Here is a 22,050-nt window from a genome sequence, read left to right on the forward strand (position 1 = left end):
GTCCTTCTAGGATCTCAAAGGGGGATGCTTCCCCTTTAGTATACCCAAGTGACAGAAAGTTTGCAGCACCTCTTTATTTCTTTATTTACTGCTCAGTAGATAATGGTCTTTAGCCTCGTATTCCAAGCAAACAAGTGTTTAAAAGTTATGGTGAAAAGGTTTTGAAAAAAGTTCAACTCTTTCCTGACTAGTTGTTAAAAGACTTCCTTAACACTGCTCTCTTTTAACATCTGCTGCATGGATTTTAAATGCCTTTTTTGTGAATATCCAGAGTAATTTTGTTCTTGTTTTATGGGCTGCTATTGACCAAAGCAAATTCTAGATACTACCATGAAAGAAGAACTAAATTTGTTATTTACATAGATTGTTTGATCAGTGTATCTGAAAAGGAACTTGTGTGTTTGCTGTTGTACCTGAAATCACACTGATTTGTCTACTGAGACAAGACCCAAGTATGTGGACAGATATTGCTGTAATATTTCCATGTACCACACAGGCCTCCAGATAGTTATGTCCTCCATAACTATACTTCAATTTTGTCAAAGCAAGATGGACTTATCTTCATAATAAAGCAGGGAAGCCTTATCCCCAGTTTCTGATGAGAAACTGAACAGTTTCTACAAACAACTTTTCTGTCTTTCAGGCTGTTTCCATAAGCAGGGTCTGCGCATCTTCGTCCCTTGGTTACAGTACCAGTTTCACAGGGTCCAGTCTCTTGAGTGAAGGTCCAGAATAGTCCCACATATTTTCCAGCATTTAGGTAGCATATTCTTCACAGCCAGATCATCCGCGACATCCTGTACGCTCAGAGGAGAGAGACCAGCACTTGCAGATGAAAATTCAGCGCAGCCAGAGTCTGATTTACCTGCTGTCTTGAGCTGCCTTTCTCCCTGGGTGCAGATGGAGTCTATTCTCAGCGTAGGCATCTTCACCTGGCCTCACTCTGCTGACTTTCTCTGTGCTGGTTTGCTAGCAAAGTCACACCCCAAAGAGGTGGCAAGTCCTGAGCTTCACTGCGGCACCTGGGCTGCACTGCTGAACACAGACAGTTCTCTGCACTTGCTATCATTGCACAGAGTTTCAGCAACAGTTATTTGGAGAAATCCTCTCATCAAAAACGTCTTCCTTCTGCCCCTAGCCACTGCTCGTGTACCAATCCTTTCCTACTCTTCAAGGCCGGTCCTTTTTGCCTTCCCCTTCTTCTTGTCACAGACTTTCTTTAGAGGGGATTCGGATGATGAACATGGCAAAGAGCCATGCTGGTTTTCCTTTTTTCTCCTTCTGTTATGGTCCCTCTCTTCAATGGGATTAAGAAAGGTTGAAAGTTTTGTGCAGATGAACTTGGTGAAGGACAAAAGCAGTGTTCTGATACAGGCAGTGCTGGCATGACCAGAGCAATCCTCCATTTAAGGAAGATGAAAGAAATTAGGAAGAGTTATGACAGTCACAGTAAAGTTCAGCTTCCAGATGAACCCTTTGCACACACTTGCAGGAATGAGTCCTGCTTAGAAAGGTATGAAGTTTATTTTGTGAAAGCTACATCCTTCTGGTTTGTTTGTTTTTTTTTTTTTTTTAACTCTGGATAATGTGACCTATCGTCTGTCAGTATAAATTCTGACAGGGAGGGCCAGCAGCTGGCAGGTCACCAGAGAACGGTTTGCAGAGACCCTAACCTCATTTGTATTAGAGAAAATGCCAGTGGGACAGTTCAGCTTCAGACATGAATATGTGGACCTCTCCAAGCCCAAATCTACCTCTGATGAAAAACCAGTGGGAGTCTCATGACAACAGAAGTTGATACTCCGCTCTGAAATAACTCCCCCCATTTGGGATTACAGAGTTTTGCTGAGATCAAGAGCTGTAATTTCTTCCTTGATGTACAGCTACAGTGAATCTGGTCTGCTCTTGCAGACTGAGGCCAAATTGTCCTTTTTGTCCCTCAATACGTCCCTGATGTGCTGACAATCCATAACTTCTGCTGGAGTCAAAGGCTGCCGGAGGTTCTCCAAATCCCCCAAACCAGCCTTTATTGACTAAATGAAGCGAGTAGCTCTGGGCTGAGTGTGGTCCATGGTACTTTCAGAAAGAAAGAAAGACGGGAGGAGAACAACGCCCTGCACTGCAAACCTCGCTGAGCTGTCAGGTCGGCTCCCTGCATTACTACAGGGCACAGAAATGCAGCGCTCGGCACAGCAGCCTCTCGGTCAAACCCTGCCTGTCATCTGTAGTGGGACTCGCTTTGATACCAGTCAGCTGAGTCAGGGTCAATTTTGTTCGGTTCTGCTTGAATTTCTGCCAGTTAGAAGAGGCTTGGGCTTTAGGAGTTGTTTCTCTGTTTTGATTTGATTTGCCACATTTTCTGTAGCTCGCTGTACTGGGACTGCACCAGGGCAGCTCAAGGCAGCCTAAGACTCGGCTGTCACAGTCCTACCCTCTTCGGACGTGGTCGTGTGATGAGCTAACCAAGACGGCAGATCAAGTTCAAAATTAATCACTGCTTTCTGTAGGGCTAGTTTTCAGCCAGAGCAGCTCCCTGAGCGGCCACATCAGCACTAGCACAAGAAAGGAATGGAAATGTGTGACCAGGGATGGGAAAGAAGATGGGTCGGTGTCAGCTGCTAGCCTGGCTGAAGCTGTTGTGGAATGGCACTGGAAGCAAGGCGAATTTTTCCCGTGCCGTTGGCAGATGTCAACTTTTCTCACCGCACTCCCAAATTTCATTATCCTGGAATGAGGAAGAAACTAAACTGAGAATCATCAGTGAGATGATGGTTCCTCCAACACACTACTGAAACCAACAGAACCTGCACCCAAATAGGGCATGTGCATTTCTGATGGCACTGCCAGAGCCGTCACGTGGACACAAGGCTTCCAAACACGACTCCACCCTCAGAAATATGATCTTGCAATTGTTCATTAAGGTTATATACCAGGAATAATTCAGGTTGTCTCATGTTTGTCATGTTTTTAAGCTTGAGGCTGTTCATATTAACAGGTTTCTTTGGAGCAACACGGGATTACGAACACGTTTCTGAAACGTGTTCAAGGAGCTGTACTCTTTGAATGGAATATAACATACCTCTCAGGAAAGTGAGACACATGCCAAGTGCCGCCTTTCCAACTGTGGCACGCCACTTAGGTGTGCTGTGCAGCTGAATTGAGGATAGGCTGCCTTGCCACATCTTAGGAAAATGTCGTACAGAGAGTTACAGAAGAGACTGGACAAGGATGTTGCACCAGGAGGCTTCTGTGATCATATCAACCATACACATAGTTTGCCAGTGAGGAAATCCACTGGTCAGGGTATGACCTGTCTCAGCTAAGGACGATGCTGTTCTGGTGCAAAGGTGAGGCCCGTGCTCTGGTGCTTTTGCACATGAGGTGATCAGGCAAACCAGTCTGGAACATGTGCGCTCCTGAATCAAGAGAGCCTGACACTCCTCCAAGAGCCTTTGGTGTTACAGTGGTGCACACAGCATATGGGCTCCCTCATGTGGATCTCCTAAGATGTACCAGAGACGGACCATGCAAGCACAGCTCTGGAGCGCGGCGGCTGAGGAAGACACCACAACCTGCTCTCTTCAGCTCTGCTCGGAAGAGGGACTCTGCCGCACCCTCCCCAGTGTGCGGGGAAGGAGATCCTGTCTCTGCTCCGCTCAGAGTGAAGAGACACGCTGCTGTCTAGACAATGGGATTAAGTTTATGCAACAAGCAAACTATTTTCAAACTTTTAAATCTGAGGAACAAAGTGGGGTTTTTCCTAATCCTTTCTACCTTTCAATCTTTTTTTTTTTAAAGGCAACAGAGGAAATGCTACACAAAACCCACTTGTGTTAATAAAAAAAAGTTTCAAGAAGTCTTACAGTATCCGGTTAAATAGTCAAAAATCAGGAAATACCAGTGAATAATGCTGTATGTACAGACTTAACTCTGTCTCTGTTTTTACAGAACATTAAAACCTCATTAAGTACATAAGCCCATACTACTTCTCATTTATGAGACATAACACCATAGAGCTTCTTCTGTAACTGTGACTCTTACAGAACCAAAGAACTGGTGCTGAAGTCCTGCAGGTTTCCTCAGAGTGAATGGCTGTTAGAAATGCTGAGTAGCCTTTGAAAATCTGGCCCATGAAGTCAACTGGACATATTAATATGCAGATACACAGTAAACTGCACAGTTGCAAGCTGTGCAGTACAAGACATGCAGAGGTCTAGGGAAAATATGCTTGCACATGAAGGCCAACTACCTTAATGTAATAGTTTGTTGCTGTAACCTTTCAATTGTATTTAACAAACTGAGATGCATATGAATTAGGGGTGGCAGAAACTGGAATGCCACAACTTGCTGACCACAAGATTCATTAGAAATGTTTTTTGGGGAAATGTGTATGGAAAAAACTCTCAAGCCCAAACCATGCTGGTCATATGCAAATATCCACATATGTTTTCAAATGCAGATTTTGAAAGTAGTAGAAATCTGTTTTCAGAAAAATTATGATTTATCTGTAGGCTATTAACATACTCCTGAAGGACACAGGTGAACAATGCACCTCAGTTAGAAGGTCCATTTTCCGTGATATACTGAAATGTACGTTTAGTTAATGGTTCAGTTTTCAACATGCAGGTTGTACAAATTTTAATTCAAGGCTTTTTGTTTTTTCAAACAATTGTCTTCAAATATTTTCTATGCATTGGGAGTAGCCAGTGGCTCATCTTGCGCTTGCCAGAAACATAACTTAGACTTTACCACAGGAACTAATTTAAGTATACCATTACTAAATCTGTCTTATCTGGAAGTCTATAATCAGAGATAAAAAGCAAGCTTCACCTAAACATCTCTGCTGCTCGATTATCATCAGAGTAGATGCTTATGCATTTAAAGTAAGCTGTCCTGTGAATGTGGCTGGGGTAGCAAAACCAGATTTGTTGTCAAGGCATAATAATAATTATAATAATAATAATGATGATAACAACAACAATGATGTGTGAAACAGTGTTGCAAACTCTCATAATTGAGTATCAGTTCAAGAAATTCTGCTCAGGTTATAAGAAAAGCTCCAGCCCTCCTTCCTATGTCTCACCATGCTTATGGAAGCACCTGCGGACTGGCTGCTTCCTCCACCTTCCCCTCTCCTGGGTGGAATAACCAGACACACCCGAGCAGGAGACTGGGACAACTCTCTCCTCAGAGCAGAGAGGGTTAGTCTGGGGACCCTCTTCTGTTTTGATGGGAGTGGTTACAAAGGAATCAGAGGGAAGAATCTCACACCACCACTTTCACAGAAGGGCAATGGCCACCCCTTTCTTTCCATGTCTCACAAAACTGGCTTTCTGCTTCCCACTTGTTATGAGATTGCTGGCCTGGGGAAGGGAAGAAATCCCAAAGAACCTGGGTATGCTCCATCACCTGCTCTAAATTAAGAAGGGGGGAAAGACCTTACTGTAGTTACCTCAATCTTTGCAGACAGGGACAAGAAACATATATAAACATAGTGACAGAAGTTTCTGTTGGAGTTGTTGGGGTTGGGGAGAGGTGGAGAAACAGAGATTTCACAAGAACTTGCAGAGGCTGTGAGCTCTATACCTCCAGGTAACCATTCCTTCTGCCAGGAAATTTTCAGATTCCTCATCCTTTTAAATATTCCCCCATTAATTTAATTGAACGACCTTACACTGCTTGACTGTATTTTACAGTATTTTACTGTATTTTACAAGAAAACCTTATTTTTGGATGAATAAAGATCTTACATAAATAAATACTTAGGAATGCTTTAAATCTTGTAATTCTACTGTTAGGTTTCAATTAATTGCTGTTTAAACAAATCATAGTAACAGTGGCGTCATGGCACCAACTATATAAATTATGAAGTTTACTTGACTGCAAATGTTTGGCAGGACAATTAAAAAGGGTCCATTAACTAAACAGGATATTCGCACTGAAACAATTCAAATGTGAACTCCATTAGTGGGCAGGATAAGGCACAGACTTTGTCCCATGAAAGGAAAGCTACTGTTACATCAAGTAAAAATGTGAAACCCAAGTGGTTCTTGGTGCGATGAAGGCCTCTAATTTCTCTCTGTAAGGGACAGTGTAAGCTTCTCCTCCTTGTACCTAATACCAACGTGTCACAGCTCTGACTGGAAGGGAGCAACATGTTGGGTCATAAGCTTTCAGCTACATTCCTTTGTCAATACACAAATCTGATCATGCCTGCGCAATCTGAACAGATGTTCCTGTGCAAAACTGGAAGGAAGGAGCTTAAAAACCCCCAGCACAAACCAAAAAAATAAATCAACCAAGGTAATGGTCAACATGCCCTGCTAGCAAATTATTTCCCAACTCTTAATACAGCTATGCATTTCATCTGTTGCTTGTGATTACAGACCTGAGCAACTGTATTTTGCCTCTCCTTCCTCTCTGGCAGATGCCAGTGTACTCCACTATGCAACCTGCCTCTTCTCCCTGAAGGTCCCTGCACAGAATACTGACAGCACGTAGCTGCTTGCAACTATGTGATGCATCTGTGGCTTCACAAGGAAAAAATACATTTGTTTCAACCTGGTCACTTAAATGGATGCTGTTTCAATTTATTTCCCAGAACCTCTGCAAGAAAGAGAACTCACTAAGGCTCAAACTTGGAAAAAAGAAAGCAGTGTTTACTGCAGTTTAAAAGGAACAGGCTGAAGTTGTTGGTACTTGTACTCCTTAGTGAAGGTGTTCAGTGGACTTGATTATTTGCCTATGTGGTTTTTAGTCTCAGGTTCCCATTGACTATATCAATATTCACACATTTGCAAGTTGAGAGCAAGTAGAAAACATTGCAGGGAGAGCCTATTTTCCCCTGCTCATCAACAAGTTGTGATCTCTCCATGCCTTCCTCATGTTCTAGAAAAAATAGGTTCATAGTCGCAGTCCTGAAAGCTCTGAACTCATTCTGTGATGGCCAGGATGGTCCAAGAGCCTGCCCTCTCCTCCTCTGGCCAGCCATCATTGCAAAGGCTGGCTCTGCTGCTCTTGCTACTGGTTTCTGTGCTTCAGCGCTCAGAGCTGGTGACAGGTCTTCTCATTAGTGGGCTGCTGTTTGGGGAGTTTGTTTTCCCTGGTGATGGGCCAAAACCTGAGGCTGGGAGATTGCCAGGTTTGATGTCAGGCATATTTATTTCCTTTAGGATCGGTTGGGTTTAGCTAGCTGTTTATCCAGGCTAAGGGGCAACTTCAGAGGGTTTGTGGGAGCCGCTCTGAAGGTGGTGTTTGGTCTCTAAGTTATTTATTGAAGTATTTGGCAGTGATGGCAGCAAGTGCTGAAGCAGCTGGAAGGTAATTGCCCACTTTTCCTTGTATGGACAAACAAGCTGGATTCCATCAGTTGGTTGCAAAACAAAGCAAACTTTCATACCAGATGCAAAAATATCCAGGGGCTTTCTTGTCGTTTGGCTGAAAAAAATCCACCCCAAATCTTTGTAAGCCTAAGTAAGGCATTTCTATTCCACGTGCCTCTTCTCCAAGTCAGACAGACTTGTCAGGTAACTCCTCCTCAGCATTTTTGTGCAGCTAAGTGGTCTTCTATGAACAGACTATGAATCCACATACTATGGTGGATTTCAGGTATCACAGCTGGATAAAGTCTTCTCAGTGCCTCTGTACAACAGTATCACTGTCTTTGCTTTATTTATATTATTTTTTCTGAGGCAGATTTCAGTTTGCTGCTTCGCTGTGATTGTACAAGCCAGTCTCATTTTTGTGTTCCTGCCTGGCCCATTTTGTGTTAATGGCTGGCTTGGGGGATGAGAGGAGAGCAGTAGATTTTGTTTACCTTGACTTTAGTAAGGCTTTCAGCGGTGTCCCCCACAACATCCCCACAGAAGAAGTGAGGAAGTGGAATTTACATAAGTGAGGTGGACTGCTGCACTGCCAGGCTCCGTGGGTTATGATCAGTAGCACCAAGTCCAGCTGGAGGCCAGTCACTAGTGGTGTACCTCAGGGGTTGATACTAGGTCTCATACTGTTTAACATCTTTATTAATGACCTGGACGCTGTTACAGAGTGCACCCTCAGCAATTTTGCAGATGATACAAGACTGGGAGGAGGGGCTGATACACCAGAAGGTCATGCTGCCATCCAGAGGGACCTCACAGGCTGGAGGAATGGGTTGACAGGAACTTCATGAATTTCAGCAAGGGGAAGTGCAAAGTCCTGCACCTGGGGACCAACAACCCCATGCACCAGTATATGCTGGGGATCACCCAGCTGGAAAGCAGCAGAGAAGGAGCTGGGGGGCCCTGGTGGACACCAAGTTGACCATGAGGCAGCAATGTGCCCTTATGGCAAAGGCAGCCAACAGCCTCCTGGGCTGCATCAGGCAGAGTGACAGCAGGTCAAGGGAGGTGATCCTTCCCCTCTGCTCAGCACTGGTGAGACACACCTGGAGTGCTGGGTCCCGTCCTGGGCTCCCCAGTGCAAGAGAGACATGGACATACTGGAGTGAGTCCAGGGAAGGGGCATGAAGGGATGGGAACATGCCCCACAGAAGTCTGAGGACATGTCTGGTTTTCCCTATTTAACACTTTCTTCTATGAAGTAAGTGTAAGGAAAGAGACAGATCTTCTGCAGGTTCTTCTACAGGCTGACAGGTCTCATTAGAGGTTGGGAGGACCAGTGACGCAGGCAGAGGCCCTGTGCCACCCAAGGGGAAAACACATCTGATCTCAATGCATGTGTACTCATTGAGCAGGACTTCTGTTACTTTATACAATTAGCTCAGCTCAAAGTGTCACAGATAGCCCAGGTGCTTTTTGTACATGGATCTCAACTTTATTTTGTACAAGAAGAGCCAGTCTTCCATTACATTATTACATAATTACATATATTTTATTACAATCACAGTTTATTGCAATTAGGATTTCAAAATGTCAGTCTCCATGTACCAAACAGAAGGTAAAAAATGCAAAGTTAACTGTGGATTAAACAACCTATCCAAAATGTGATTGATTTTGTGTTTCCTCCATTTACAATTTTCAAAAAAGCCATTTACATAACAAAAAGTACCAATACAGCTATCTTCTACTTTTACTGAAACATACACCTGCAGCAACGTCTACTACATATTATACATATAATTCACTACAAAGGACACCGTGTGTTTTATTATGGAAAGACTAAGTATTGCAATGCAACTGTCCATTCTTTGCTGTGTATTTTGGGTGACTGCACTTTCTACCATGTCTGGACTACAGTCTGATGCAGTGAAGAGTTTGGCCACAAATAAACGGTTAAAAAGCAAACAAGCAAACAAAAAAACCCCAGCAAAACAAAAAATCCAACATGGTTGAACAGCAGAATAGAAAAGACTAATAGAACTAAAGTAGCATCTTTCAAAAGCTGGAATTTGTACACAAAAAGGAAAATAAAAGAAGAACAAACCCTGGCAAGCCAAGCGTAAAGCCACAGGAAGGCAAAACAAAAAAGGTTTTGAAATGCATTTTCTTGAAGGCTTTAAAAATACTAATCAGGAACTCATTGCTCTGAGCTAAGGTATACAATACTTAAAATTCTGTTCAATGTGATGCAAGTACCTACTACATATCACTGGGTAATGGAAAGCTCTGGGTCACCCCATGTTCCTTACATATGTGCATGCTCTAGGAAGAGTGTGGTTTCTTACATTTGTTTTATATGTACATAATTCACTTGGATAGAAGCAAGTCATTCATACTTGTAGCTACCCCAAAAAAAACTCTTTGGAAAGCAAGATACCAACAGAATAAGTTAAATACATTAAAAATTCTTCCAGTTAGTTCTCGTTACGGTTCACTCTTACTTTTTACTCCATGGCATTACTTGTAATGGCATTAACTTTAGACCACTAAGAACATACTTGGGAAAATGTCTGTAAAAAAGAGATGATGTTGACAGAAAACATTTTCACTTCCACAAAGAAAAGGAAAGCAACACAGCTTGGATTTTTTTATTTCAGAAAAACCATTAGTAACATGGGGAGAGAAATCTGTCAGTTTTCACAAAATATAGTCTTGAAGCTTGGGGTGTCCTGTTAGTTCCAGTGCTTTTCAACAGTTACGTTGTACAATGCAGCTACTGCTGCAAAAGTAGTGCAAATATTTTATTACTTAAGCTTTTTTCTTTAAAATGTATTAGAATATTTATAGAAACGATAAACAATTAAAATCTTGAAGAACGGTTTATTTAACACAGCTTTACGCTGATGTGTAAAAAGAATAATTGTGTAGTTTACACATATACCATGTAAATTACTATGGAAACCAGATGTAGCTTACACTACAAGGTGCCTTGTAACTCATCTCTGCTGAGCAATAAATCCCCCCCTTCTCTTCTTGGCAAAACTTTGAGAAACTTTACTGCTGTTTTCTATCGGCAGATACAACAGATGGCTGGCACATGCCTGCTTTACTAAGAAAGTGGGATCTCTACAGCATTACTTTGATCCCTGGTGGCATGTCTACAACACTGAGACGCAAAATACCACAGCTGAGCAGAATCTAAATATTAAAGGTTTGGAGCTGTGCTCTCGATATGAGAGCCCCCTGTCTAAAAATCATGCTCACAGTATGTAAACATCTTCACATTCCACATGGAAATTTTGGTACAGAGGTCAGAAAACAAAGTATTTCCTCTGTTTGGTGACATGAAACCGCAGTGAAGGTACTACTGTAAATCCCAAGAGTGCGAGTTTATGTGATTGCCTTGACCAAACTTCCAGAACAGCCATACTTTTATTGGAAAAAAATGCCTAAATTGTGCATATGAGACATTTTTTAAGCTGAAAAGCATCGCTGTAATCACTGGGTATGAATAAGATATTTACAAAAAGTTCAGCAGTTTCTTTGAGGAAAAGTTGCCTTTGAAGAATTACATGTTTTGAAATTCACTGGTTTTTGTCTTCTTTCAGTTTATCAGGGAAATAGTGATGTTTGAATGGAGCACCTATTGCATCAATAATGCCTTAAAATTGGTAGTCTGTTAGCTTTCCTCTGAGCAAGGAAACAAAACTTCTCCTGGCATAGCTGGATACTGTATTTTATCTTCACGGTCAGACTATGCCTCAGCAATATAAGGTAATTCCAGAGAAATCAATTGAGCTGTTTGGGGTTGATGGTCACATTGCCGAGATCAGAACTAGCCTCCAGGAGCTGTAATCATATACAGTTCCTAAGCTCCACTTTACAATATAGAAATGATGCTAGAAAATGCACTGATGACATATATCCCCTCTTCTTAAGAGGTGGGCATCTTTTTGCTTTACCCAAGGTTATCAATAACTCTTTGATCAGAAGTAACCCAGCCTTTCTGGTAGGGACAGGTCCAATTGCCTTTTTTAAGGGCCCTGAGGACTGCATGCTGGGATGCTCCCTTATCTCCTGACACTTGTGCTCTTGTGACCAGAAGCACTCCCAGACCAAAAGCCTTTCCTCAGCGCTTGATCCCCGTGCACACACATGCACATCTCCTGTCATAGGGCAGAACCGCTGTCGCCATATCACAAAAATGGCACGCATCCAGCAGCACAAGGCTGGATATATCTTTAGCATGTAATATACATGCAATATCCATGCCCCACGAGATAGATCCATGCATCCTCCAGTCACATGGGCCACACCCCATCCATGCCACATCCCATTCATGCACCAGCACAGGACTGAGTATTCAGGTGTCACATCACGGGCACACATTCAACCGTGGAACAGGAGAGGAGCGGTGGGGTCCTCGTGACAGTTGGGAGCAGGAAGCAAGCTGCCACAGTAATTCATCGGATCCCAAAAACCTCTCCCATACCTGGAAGGAAGAAAGCAGCCTGTGCAGGTTGCGGCCCAGACTGGTTGTTTCTGTGGATCAGAGCAGAGACTGCTACAGAACAAAAATTCCAGCTTGCTTTTTGGTTTCTTTTTTCACCTCCCATCTATTAAATCAATCCGGCTGCTGCTCTGTCACTGAGCACTTGCTTCCTGTGCACTGATCAACCTTTTTTTTGATACGGTTCTCTCCCACCAATACTCACTCATATGTGAGCTTAGTTTTATTGCTGTCAGAAGTCCCACTGAAAGTTAAGCATACATGTAGGTTTTTGTGGATTTGGAGCCTAAATAACTGTCATAAGTTCCTAAACGCTGTAGAGATGCAATCTTTGGTACCTTCCACTGGTGGACATAGTGAAACATGCCGCAGCATTAGTCAGCATAATAGGGTCTATTCCTCTCTCATTGGGAAGTCTTTAAGTGCAACCTTCCCCAGAGGACAAGACCCCCAAAACTCATTATTCTTTCTTTTGCAAAAAAACATACAGAATAAGAGCAAGAAGCACACCAGTGAGCTCTAGTGGTTACACAGGTACCGACTGTACGCTATATATTACCACTGATCTTTGCTTTTTTAAACCCTTCAAATCAAGGAGCAATCTTTGTAACTACCAATTTACCCAGATTACATTTTTTCTAAAGAGTACATAACATCTGTATTCTTACATTTAAACTCATAGGTAAAAACATAAAGTGCATAAAAACATACCAATCTCATTCTGCAGTAGTGTAGCCTTCTCGTAACACCTAGCTCACCCTGACTTCACCAGAAAAAGTAGGTATTCAGCACCTTCAGACCCTTAATTTTTGGGTTTCCCCTAATATTTCCTCCTATTTAATTAGAACTAATGGATTGAGGACTGAAAGCAACTAATGTTTTTCTTTGGTTAATGTTTTCTAGTGAAAATGGCTTTAATTGTTCGTTTACCATACAAAATCTTTTCCACATAAAATGGATCCAGGGCACAAAGGCCACTGTATTAGAAATGTAACATCTCAGTGTAGTGGGTTTTTATCACTACAATTTACACAGAATATAGGTATAATCTAGTCCTTTTTTGAACTAGAATATGGACATATGCAGTAGTGCAGGACTGAGAAATATTGCCACTCCCTGGGTTGGATTATTTACTCATCTACAACTTGTATCATTATTTATCCCAGGAGCAGGTAGATGGAATCTACCCACAAGATATTTATACCCACTTTCCACAGGTATAAACAGAGATGCAAGGTGCATGTCAGGAGAGACGTAGCCCTACCCTGTTGGAGATCCCAGGTGTGGTGTGTTGGCCTTCGCTGGCTGCCAGGCACCCACCCAGCTGCTCTCTCACTCCCCTGTCTTGTTGCCATCAGGGCTAGGAACCATGTAATGACATAGACAGGATCTCCTGTACCTACTCAGGAGAATCCTGATATCTGTAAGCCCAAAAAGGCTCTAGCTACTGCTAGAGGCTGTGGCATATACTACTGACAGCCCCCAAAAGCTTGGAGCCCTAGAGAAACATCTTCAAATCTCAAGTGGGGTACAAGGTTAAGAGGTCTATAAGGCACAAGATATGAGACTCACAGAAGAAATTATTTCAGTTTTACCAAACAGAAGACAACTGTATGCTAGTTAACAGTTGTTTCACAGAAAGCAGCCTAGTACTTCAATATCTTGAACGCCTTTCTTCTTTCAAAGAGTACTAGTTTCCATTTCTTTTCCTTCTTCCTTTCTTGCCTTTCTTCTCCCCTTTCCTCTTCTTTTCCTTTCCTCTTTTTTTTTTCTCTTTGCTTCTCTCCTCTCCTCTCCTCCCCTCCCCTCCCTTCCCCTTAAACTTAGGAAATTCCCCCAAAAAAGTATTCTGCCAGAATAAAGGTAGCAAGTATTTAGTACTTTGCTGGGCATGACAATGGAAACTTCTAAGAACATGTATACTTAAAACCAAAACAGAACACTGAAAAAGAACTGTTAAAATGTACTCAGTTCTTCCCCTCTTAAAATATTGGAAATTTGGGAGAAACTGTGTTCTTTTGCCACAAATAACTTTTATCCTTCTTCTCTTTGCAACACTACTGAGGGCAATGATGTTGTTGCGTATGGGCTACAGAAGAAATACTCATGTTTTTTCCTGCCCCTTCTCATCATGTAAAGGGCTGGGTGGCATAGGGACAGTAAGTGCCCTGGTTTCCACGGAGGGTGACAAGAACCGTGAGTAACAGGCAGCTGTACTCAAACACATCTAAGGGATGCAAAAACCAACAGGACTGTTTGTGATACTAAAAAGCACACCTTTTCTCTAGGATGCTAAGTATGTCCATTTTTTCTGCAACTCCTAAAACACTAGGGGGCTGAAACTCCTTCCTTAGCTTAGGCTGCTGGTTGAAATCCTGCTCTTCATCTGCAGACCTGCATAAGTATCTAAATGTCCACAGCCATAAGATTGGAGTGCCAATGTTTACATTGGCTGTACAGACAGATGAACTTGTAAGGAGTAGTTAGATGGGATTATAAAATCTCCAAATGCAGAGTCTCTCAGTTTTCACACTCGTTTGACCCATAAATATCAGAAAGTTAACACACTCTTCTAGGAACAGAGTAGTGCAATGGTGTTACTTTAACCATTTAGGTATTTCACTTACTAATTACATTTTGTCTAACAGGAATTCAGTAATTCAGCAAAGAGGATGAGGAGTAATGGGTTAAGCAACTTTGCTGCTGCTCAGAAGGGATTTCATCCTGCAAGTTGCATCAAGGGAAACACTTGTCTATGCTGTCTTTAAGCCTGTGACTCTTCTCACCGAAATCAGCGTTACAATCACCTTTTCCTAATGAGCTACCTGTAGGCAGCAAAGGAGGGAGAGGAGAGCACAAGAAAGAAGGCCAAGAGAAGAAGAACAGGGTTCAGACCAACATCTCAATCCTCTTTTCTCATGGACAGCAACTGAAGCTGGCAGAGAAATGGAACAGGAAATACAGTCCCAAAACACTAATTATTTCTAGGTATTTAAATGCCAACCCTTGGCGTACAAAGTTGTTTTCTCTGTAAAGCTGGACTGGAACACCAAAGACCTTGAGCAAGTCACTCAGCCTTTGTGAGTAAGTTTTGTCTCTCCACATTCCCCTCCCTCTCTAAAAGAGGAGGTGAAGCGTTTCCTAAACTCAAAGGCTTTGTGAGGATAGCAAAAATTACAAGGGCCTCAGACAACACCTCAAAGGCAAACAAGTCCTGTAGCTAGAAAGAGGATTTTAAAACAACCAGAACCACAACCAAATTTGTGAAGCTGCAATTAGCTGAATTATACAACCAATTTTCACTGAATATTTGAAGGTAAATATTGTTTCACCTTTACCAAGCTCGTTATTGTACAAAGTCAATGTTCAGCACTGTACAAATGAATTAATTTTATCCATCGTTTTTATGTTAGCGATTTTTTTCCCATATCCATGATAACGTATGCTAATGTGTTTCAGCTTTATGCAAAATGTAACATGTTGTCAGTGTGTCAAATCATGCATATGTTCTTCGTGAAAACACGTCACGCATTCTTATCTTTTCAACAAAACAATCCAAAGGGATGCAGCACACTGCAGATTTACATGGTTTTGCAATTAAACTTGGTAAAATTAAGTCTACAGAAGACAATTCTTATCAACCAGAACTACACACTAAGCGTGGGCGTTTAGCAAAGAGAGATCAATGAATAACCGCCAGCGTACGTCCATAAGCTAAAGAAAGTCGACAGAAAATTGCAGCCACATAGCCACCATCCGGTAAAAAATGTATTTATGCTAAAGGCAACCGGTGTCTTCCTCGTGGACCCTGGCTGTCCGCCCACGCCCCGCCAGCCTGCGGGCTCTCCAGCACCCGAGACCCGGCTCTGCCACGCACTTCACAAGCCCACCCTCAAACACACTTGCCCGGCGACCCGGCCGCCGTCCTGGCTGCTCCCCTCGCCCTCCGCACCGCCCTGTGCCCCCCGCTGCCCGCGCCCCGGGACCCCGCGGGGCGCTGGGGTTTCAGCCGCGGGGCCCACGCCTGTCCGGCGAGGGGCACGGCGGCGGGCAGCCCGCACCCGGGGCCGCCCCGGCACCCCTCGGAGAGGGTGTCCTGGGCTCTTGCAAAGCCAAGCCACCTGCCCGGGTTTAACGAGCCGCCCCTCGCCGCGGCCCCGTCGCCGCACCTACCCGTCCCGTCGCCTGCCAGGTGAAGTTCATGGCGTGGATCCCGACGGGGATGGCGGGCATCCTCTGCTGGGCTTTCCTGAAGTCGTGGGTGAACGGGGCCATCTTCCCCTCGGACACGATCAGAATATCCTCCTCGAAGCCTGCGAAAGGCAAAGGGGCGCGATGGGCGGCAGCCCCCGCCGGGCCGGGCCGCGCTCCGCTCCGCTCCGGGCCCCCTCCCCGCCGCTCGGCCGCCCCCCGCCGCGGCAGCCGGGCTGGGGGGGGGGGGGGGGGGGCGGCCCCGCTTACCGATGAGGACCCGGGCTTGCTGGGCGTCGATCCACATGTAGAGCGTGTCGGGCTGCCGCGGCGCGGCCCGCAGGCTGCAGAGGCTGAGGGCGCCGCAGAGCAGCAGCCCGCACAGCCGCCCCGCCGGGGCCATGCTCCCCGCACCGCCCGGGGCTCGCCGGCTGCCGCTGCCGCTCCGGCCGCGCCTGCCCTCTGCCGCGGCGCGCCCACAGGCGCGGGGCGGCCCCGCCGGCGGCGGCGGCGGCGGCGGCGGGAGGGGGTGCGGGGCGGGGCGGGCGCCGTGGCCGCCGCGCACGGCCTCCTGCGGGCGGCCAGCGGCTTGGTGCTTGCAAACTGCTTCAGCGGCGAGCAGCTTCGTGCTTCCAAACTGCTTGAGCGGGGAGCAGCTTCGTGCTTCCAAACTGCTTGAGCGGCAAGGAGCTTCGTGCTTCCAAACTGCTTCAGCGGGGAGCAGCTTGGAGCTTCCAAACTGCTTGAGCGGCAAGGAGCTTCGTGCTTCCAAACTGCTTGAGCGTCAAGCAGCTTCGTGCTTCCAAACTGCTTGAGCGGCAAGGGGCTTCGTGCTTCCAAACTGCTTGAGCGGCAAGGGGCTTCGTGCTTCCAAACTGCTTGAGCGGCAAGGATCTTCGTGCTTCCAAACTGCTTGAGCGGCAAGGAGCTTCGTGCTTCCAAACTGCTTGAATGGCAAGGAGCTTTGTGCTTCCAAACTGCTTCAGCGAGGAGCAGCTTGGAGCTTCCAAAATGCTTGAGCAGCAAGGAGCTTGAAGCTTCCAAACCGCTTCAGCGGCGAGCAGCTTCGTGCTTCCAAACTGCTTGAGCGGCAAGGATCTTCGTGCTTCCAAACTGCTTCAGCGGGGAGCAGCTTGGAGCTTCCAAACTGCTTGAGCGGCAAGGAGCTTGGAGCTTCCAAACTGCTTGAGCGGTGAGGAGCTTGGAGCTTCCAAACTGCTTGAGTGGCAAGCAGCTTCGTGCTTCCAAACTGCTTGAGCGGCAAGGATCTTCGTGCTTCCAAACTGCTTCAGCGGGGAGCAGCTTGGAGCTTCCAAACTGCTTGAGCGGCAAGGAGCTTGGAGCTTCCAAACTGCTTGAGCGGTGAGGAGCTTGGTGCTTCCACACTGCTTGAGCGGCAAGGAGCTTGGAGCTTCCAAACTGCTTGAGTGGCAAGCAGCTTCGTGCTTCCAAACTGCTTCAGCGGCGAGCAGCTTCGTGCTTCCAAACTGCTTCAGCGGGGAGCAGCTTCGTGCTTCCAAACTGCTTGAGCGGCAAGGAGCTTCATGCTTCCAAACTGCTTCAGGGGCAAGGAGCTTGGAGCTTCCAAACTGCTTGAGCGTCAAGCAGCTTGGAGCTTGCAAGCTGCTTCAGAGGCAAGCAGCTTCATGCTTCCAAACCGCTTCAGCGGCAAGGAGCTTGGTGCTTGCTAACTCCTTCAGCATCAAGCAGCTTGGTGGTTGCAAAACACATATGGCGTGCTCCTTCCCCTGCTGCGGAGGGCGGCTGCAGGATGGTGCAACGCGTAGGGATGGTGTAGCTAGAGGCAGATGGCTCCCCCAGGGTTAGGGTGACCGCCCGCTGTCCCACAGGCACAGCCGAGTGGCGGGGTGCGGTGTGTGACCCGTCGCCTCCCCTGTGACGGGAGACGCGCCATAGGGTCGTCGTGCCCAGCACGTACTGCGCATGAGGTGCCGCCTGTCCCTGTCCCTGCCCCTCTGCCGGTGTTGACCCTGCAGGGTCCCCATCGCCTCCCTGCAAACCAAGGTGGCACCGCCACAGTCACAAAAGCATCATTGAAGAAACTCAACCTCTGTGCAAAGAAACTCAGAGCAGGCGCCTGGCACATGTGGTGTTTGAGTTAGGGGATGGGGAAGCATCACCAAAACAGCGCACGGGTGCAGTTGGGTAGGGGGTCCTGGTGGGATCCAGCAAAGCTGGGCAAGGCGCCCGCCCGCGCTGGCAGGTCAGGCCGCAGAGCGAGCCGTTGGCCGGACGGTGCGGCAGGGACAGCTCTGGGGAAGCGCACGGTGAATGTGACAGTGCGTCAAAGAGAGGGAAGGCCTTCACCTTGCGTTTGTCCGAAGGTCTCTAGAACAGTGGAGACTCTGAAAAACACTGCGATGTTGTCATTTACACAAACTGGAACAGGCTCAGTACAGAAGCTCAGTAAAGCTGAAAGAATTTTCTATTCAAAAAGTTATTTAAACAGCATCGTGCCTTTTAAAGGAATAAACCCACATTGTTTCTAAACCTTCTGGATTCTTTCATAAGAAAAAAACAAGCCTTTTTTTTGTAAAGCTAAAACTAGCCAGGATAGATAAAGTTTGAGTAAACCCCCCCAGGTTTCTGTCTGTAATGTTCTGGAAGGAGCTGGAGGGTATTTTCTGCCTGTGAACGCTGCCTTGGATGCTGCTCTGCTCCATCCCATCCTGTTAGCGTGACCGCAAAAGTTACCTCTGGATTAACTGCCTGAAATGGAATTCTTCAGGTCAGGGGGAACAACATGGAGTTGGTCTTGCTTTTCCAGACAGATCTATTTGAGTGGAGTTTGCCATGACAGCTTACACACAGGAAAAATGTTCTGAGCTGTGTCCTTGATTTTCTTTTTCATGTCCAACAAGCATAGCCAAACTAGTAATGGTGATTAAAAAAGGTTTGTGGTTCAAGACATGAACTAACCTCGCCCTCCCACTGACGTGCTGTACTGTGAGTTTTCCTGTGTCTCCTTCTGAGGAATCTTCTGCCACTGCCGATGGATCACTTCCCTGATCCCGTGTCGCTATTCCTGTCCTCTCCCTCATTTCCGTCGTTCTGCCCGCTCAGGATTGTATCGTCACATTTCCCAGAATAACATGCACGCCTACCAGAGAGAAACACACATATTTATGTATTGTGTGTACGTGTATACATATAGGTATACATTCGTAAATAGCCTGTAATTATGAAGCGCAACATTAAAACGACATCTCTACGTTTTCCGTATACGAGTACACGGAAGGCACCTGTGCACCTCCCAACACTTCCAAACACTTTTCTCCCCAGCCTCGCTGCATTTTACAGGTGGGGAGCTGGGACACGGGGAGGCAGTGACTTGCACAAGTGTACCCGAGGAGCACATTTGCGGGCACACGCGGGCTGGGCTGCAGTTCGCCTAAATCCTCAGGTGGTTCCCTCGTCACTCGCCCAGCCGGAAAAGCTGAGGCTCCAAAAGCCGCAGTCAGCGTAGGCACTCGAACAGAAACGCCCCGCCTCTAGACGCTCGTGAGGTAACGGTGATTATTTGGTGGTTTTATTGTTTGTTACCGCTGATTTCGTCGGCCCCGCCGCCGCGGGCCCGCGAGCCTGCCGGTGCGAGACCGCCCCCTGCCGGCCGCCGCCGCCCCCTGCGAGCCCCGCGGCGGGAGCGGCTCCCTGCAGCGGGTGCTGCGACGGCCCCCCCCGCTCCCTTCCCCGCCCGGTCCCGCCGCACCCCCCGCTCCGGCAGCCTGCTGGGGGTCTTACCCCCGCGGGCTGCACTGTCGGGGAGCCTCTAGAATAATCTGATAAGCAGGTAGAGAGATTAGCTGTCAAAGAGATGTTCTCAATCCCCCCCCCCCCCCCCCCCCAAATAAAGTTATATCATCTGGAGATTTGAGATAGCTGTAAGAGAACGGCTATTAGTGATTCTGGAAATGTGCTGCTAATGGATTTGATTTGAGAAAGCAGAAAAATAAAATATTTTAAGAGTTAAATATGGTTAGTTGTTCTCGGCTTCAAAATATACAAGCGATTTTAAGTTGGCCACTAAAGAGAAATGCAGTGGGGAAAACCAGTATCTGAACTACAAAGCTTGTAGAAAGAGGTTAAAACGGGACCTTAATATAGGTAAGAATTCTGCCTGTTCTGATACAGTTATTGTTATTTGTCGCTTAAGGGGGCTTTCTTAAGATCTGGCAAAGGAAGAGAGGCTTTCTTAAGATCTGGCAAAGGAAGAGAATTTAATCGCCAAGTAATAACCCTGGAACATGATTTCTGAAACTGTGATGGTACAATACAAACAAAAACAAAAGTAAAAAATGCAGTAGCGATCAGCTTACTTTCTGCAGGATTAAGTAGTAAGCAGTGACTGAAGTACGGTTCAGTGGCTATGTGTTTGCATCTGCAGACCATCCTAGCCCATATACACCTCTGTATGTGTTTGCACGCCGTGTGTCTCTTCTCCAACAACATCTACCAAGGCTTAGGTGAGCCCCGTGTTAGTGCTGAGACTGGCCTCTTGTGCTGCGGCGTCTGTTCTCCCGAGTTTCTCTCTATTGCAGTATTGTACCACGACGAGATTCATTGAGGATATGGTTCGCAAAGCGTGTGCTCATACTGCCTGCTTGCATTCAACATGAAGATCTAGGTAACAGCTTGTTATCTTCCTTCTCAATCCCTTATTTAAATGGCTCCTTCTCCTAACTTACATGACATATTTGAGGGAATAATAGCCACTTTTTAAGTGAGTTGAGAGCGCTATGGAGAGCAGATTGGAATATACTTGGAAAAGCCAACATTTTGTGGTTCTTTGTTTAATGAAATGGAAAACATACATGAAAACAGAACTGTGTTGTGAATGTGGCTTCAAGATCCACTGACTTTCACAGGAATGCGTATATAGTGCATTTGTGGCCTGCTCTGACATTGATTGCAACTGACAGCATCCCCCTGATGGCAGCCTTGGAATGAATTAATGAATGGATGATTTGAATGATGATATATCTAGGGAGGGATATGGAAGTCAGTGCCCTTTGATCATCAGTTATGAGTAATATCAAAAGAGGGAGAAAAAGGCATAAGTAACAGCAGCAATGGGCATAAATATGGCCTGAGGTGATAATTTTCATCCCAGAGGTTATACATGCTGCTTCACCTCAGATGTACAGAAATAGTAAATACGTATTTTTTTTTATTTGTTTCTTTGTGGTGAACATTGGTAGATAATAACTAACACCTGCACGATTTAAATAAGGAAGAAGATGCCAAATTGCAGCAGGATTATCAGAGGGGCTCAGCCCTTGCTGGGTTTATTCACTGAAGTGAATCACAAAATTCCAGCCAGTTTCAGCAGAAACAAAGTTTATGCATTGGGACCCCTTAAATTCTTGCTCATTAGGCCAAAACAACTGGCATTAAGAGCTGGAAGGAAAAAAAAAAATCATAGAACTATTTTTATTGGAAAAATCAGTTTTGCTGGAACTGGAATACGTTGAAGTTTCTGAAATTTCAAATAGGAAACCAAGGACTTCACCTTCAATTATTCTGAATATAACATTCCAATTATTTATTTTAGAACATAGTCTATATTGTAGTATTAAAAACTACGTTAAAGCAACACTCTGAAGGTTGTAACATCACACTCTAGAGGAGATGTCTCCTATTTTATATTGCTTATGATACAGTTCGTTATCTGTTCTGTTTCTTTTCCCACAATTCTTGGCTCATCCATCGGAGAGCATGGAATTGATCTGGCTTTGAACCAGGCTTGGTGCTGAAGAAGACAATCATTCTTAGAGCTGTTGCCTCATTTGTTGCTGAAGTTGAAAATTTTAAAAACAAATGAAACAGGAGTTTGCAGAAGTAAAAATTATCACATCGCTAAAGAAGTTAGAGAGAGATGTCCTTGTCCTTGTTTCTGTCACGTTCCTATGTGGCGATAGGCACATTGAATAGTTCATTCTTTTTCCCAGGTAGTCACCAGTTTTTGTTCTTCATTTCTGGGTGCCTGACATCAGATCTTCAGTCTTGTCT

The 22,050-nt window shown here is 45.5% G+C and overlaps 1 protein-coding gene across 1 annotated transcript in view; it reads right to left on the reverse strand.

Annotated features, from left to right (window-relative positions):
- Positions 1-16,423, reverse strand: part of WIF1 (Wnt inhibitory factor 1) — a 46,067-nt gene extending 29,644 nt beyond the window's left edge. The window contains exons 1-2 of the mRNA XM_075727633.1: positions 16,291-16,423; positions 16,003-16,142 (exon numbers count right to left, since the gene is read on the reverse strand). Coding sequence (XP_075583748.1) covers positions 16,003-16,142; positions 16,291-16,423 — 273 coding nt within the window. The remainder of the gene's footprint in view (positions 1-16,002; positions 16,143-16,290) is intronic.
- Positions 16,424-22,050: the final 5,627 nt, after the last annotated feature.

The sequence above is a fragment of the Pelecanus crispus genome, chromosome 1 (genome assembly GCF_030463565.1).
Source record: "Pelecanus crispus isolate bPelCri1 chromosome 1, bPelCri1.pri, whole genome shotgun sequence".
Classification (NCBI taxonomy): domain Eukaryota; kingdom Metazoa; phylum Chordata; class Aves; order Pelecaniformes; family Pelecanidae; genus Pelecanus; species Pelecanus crispus.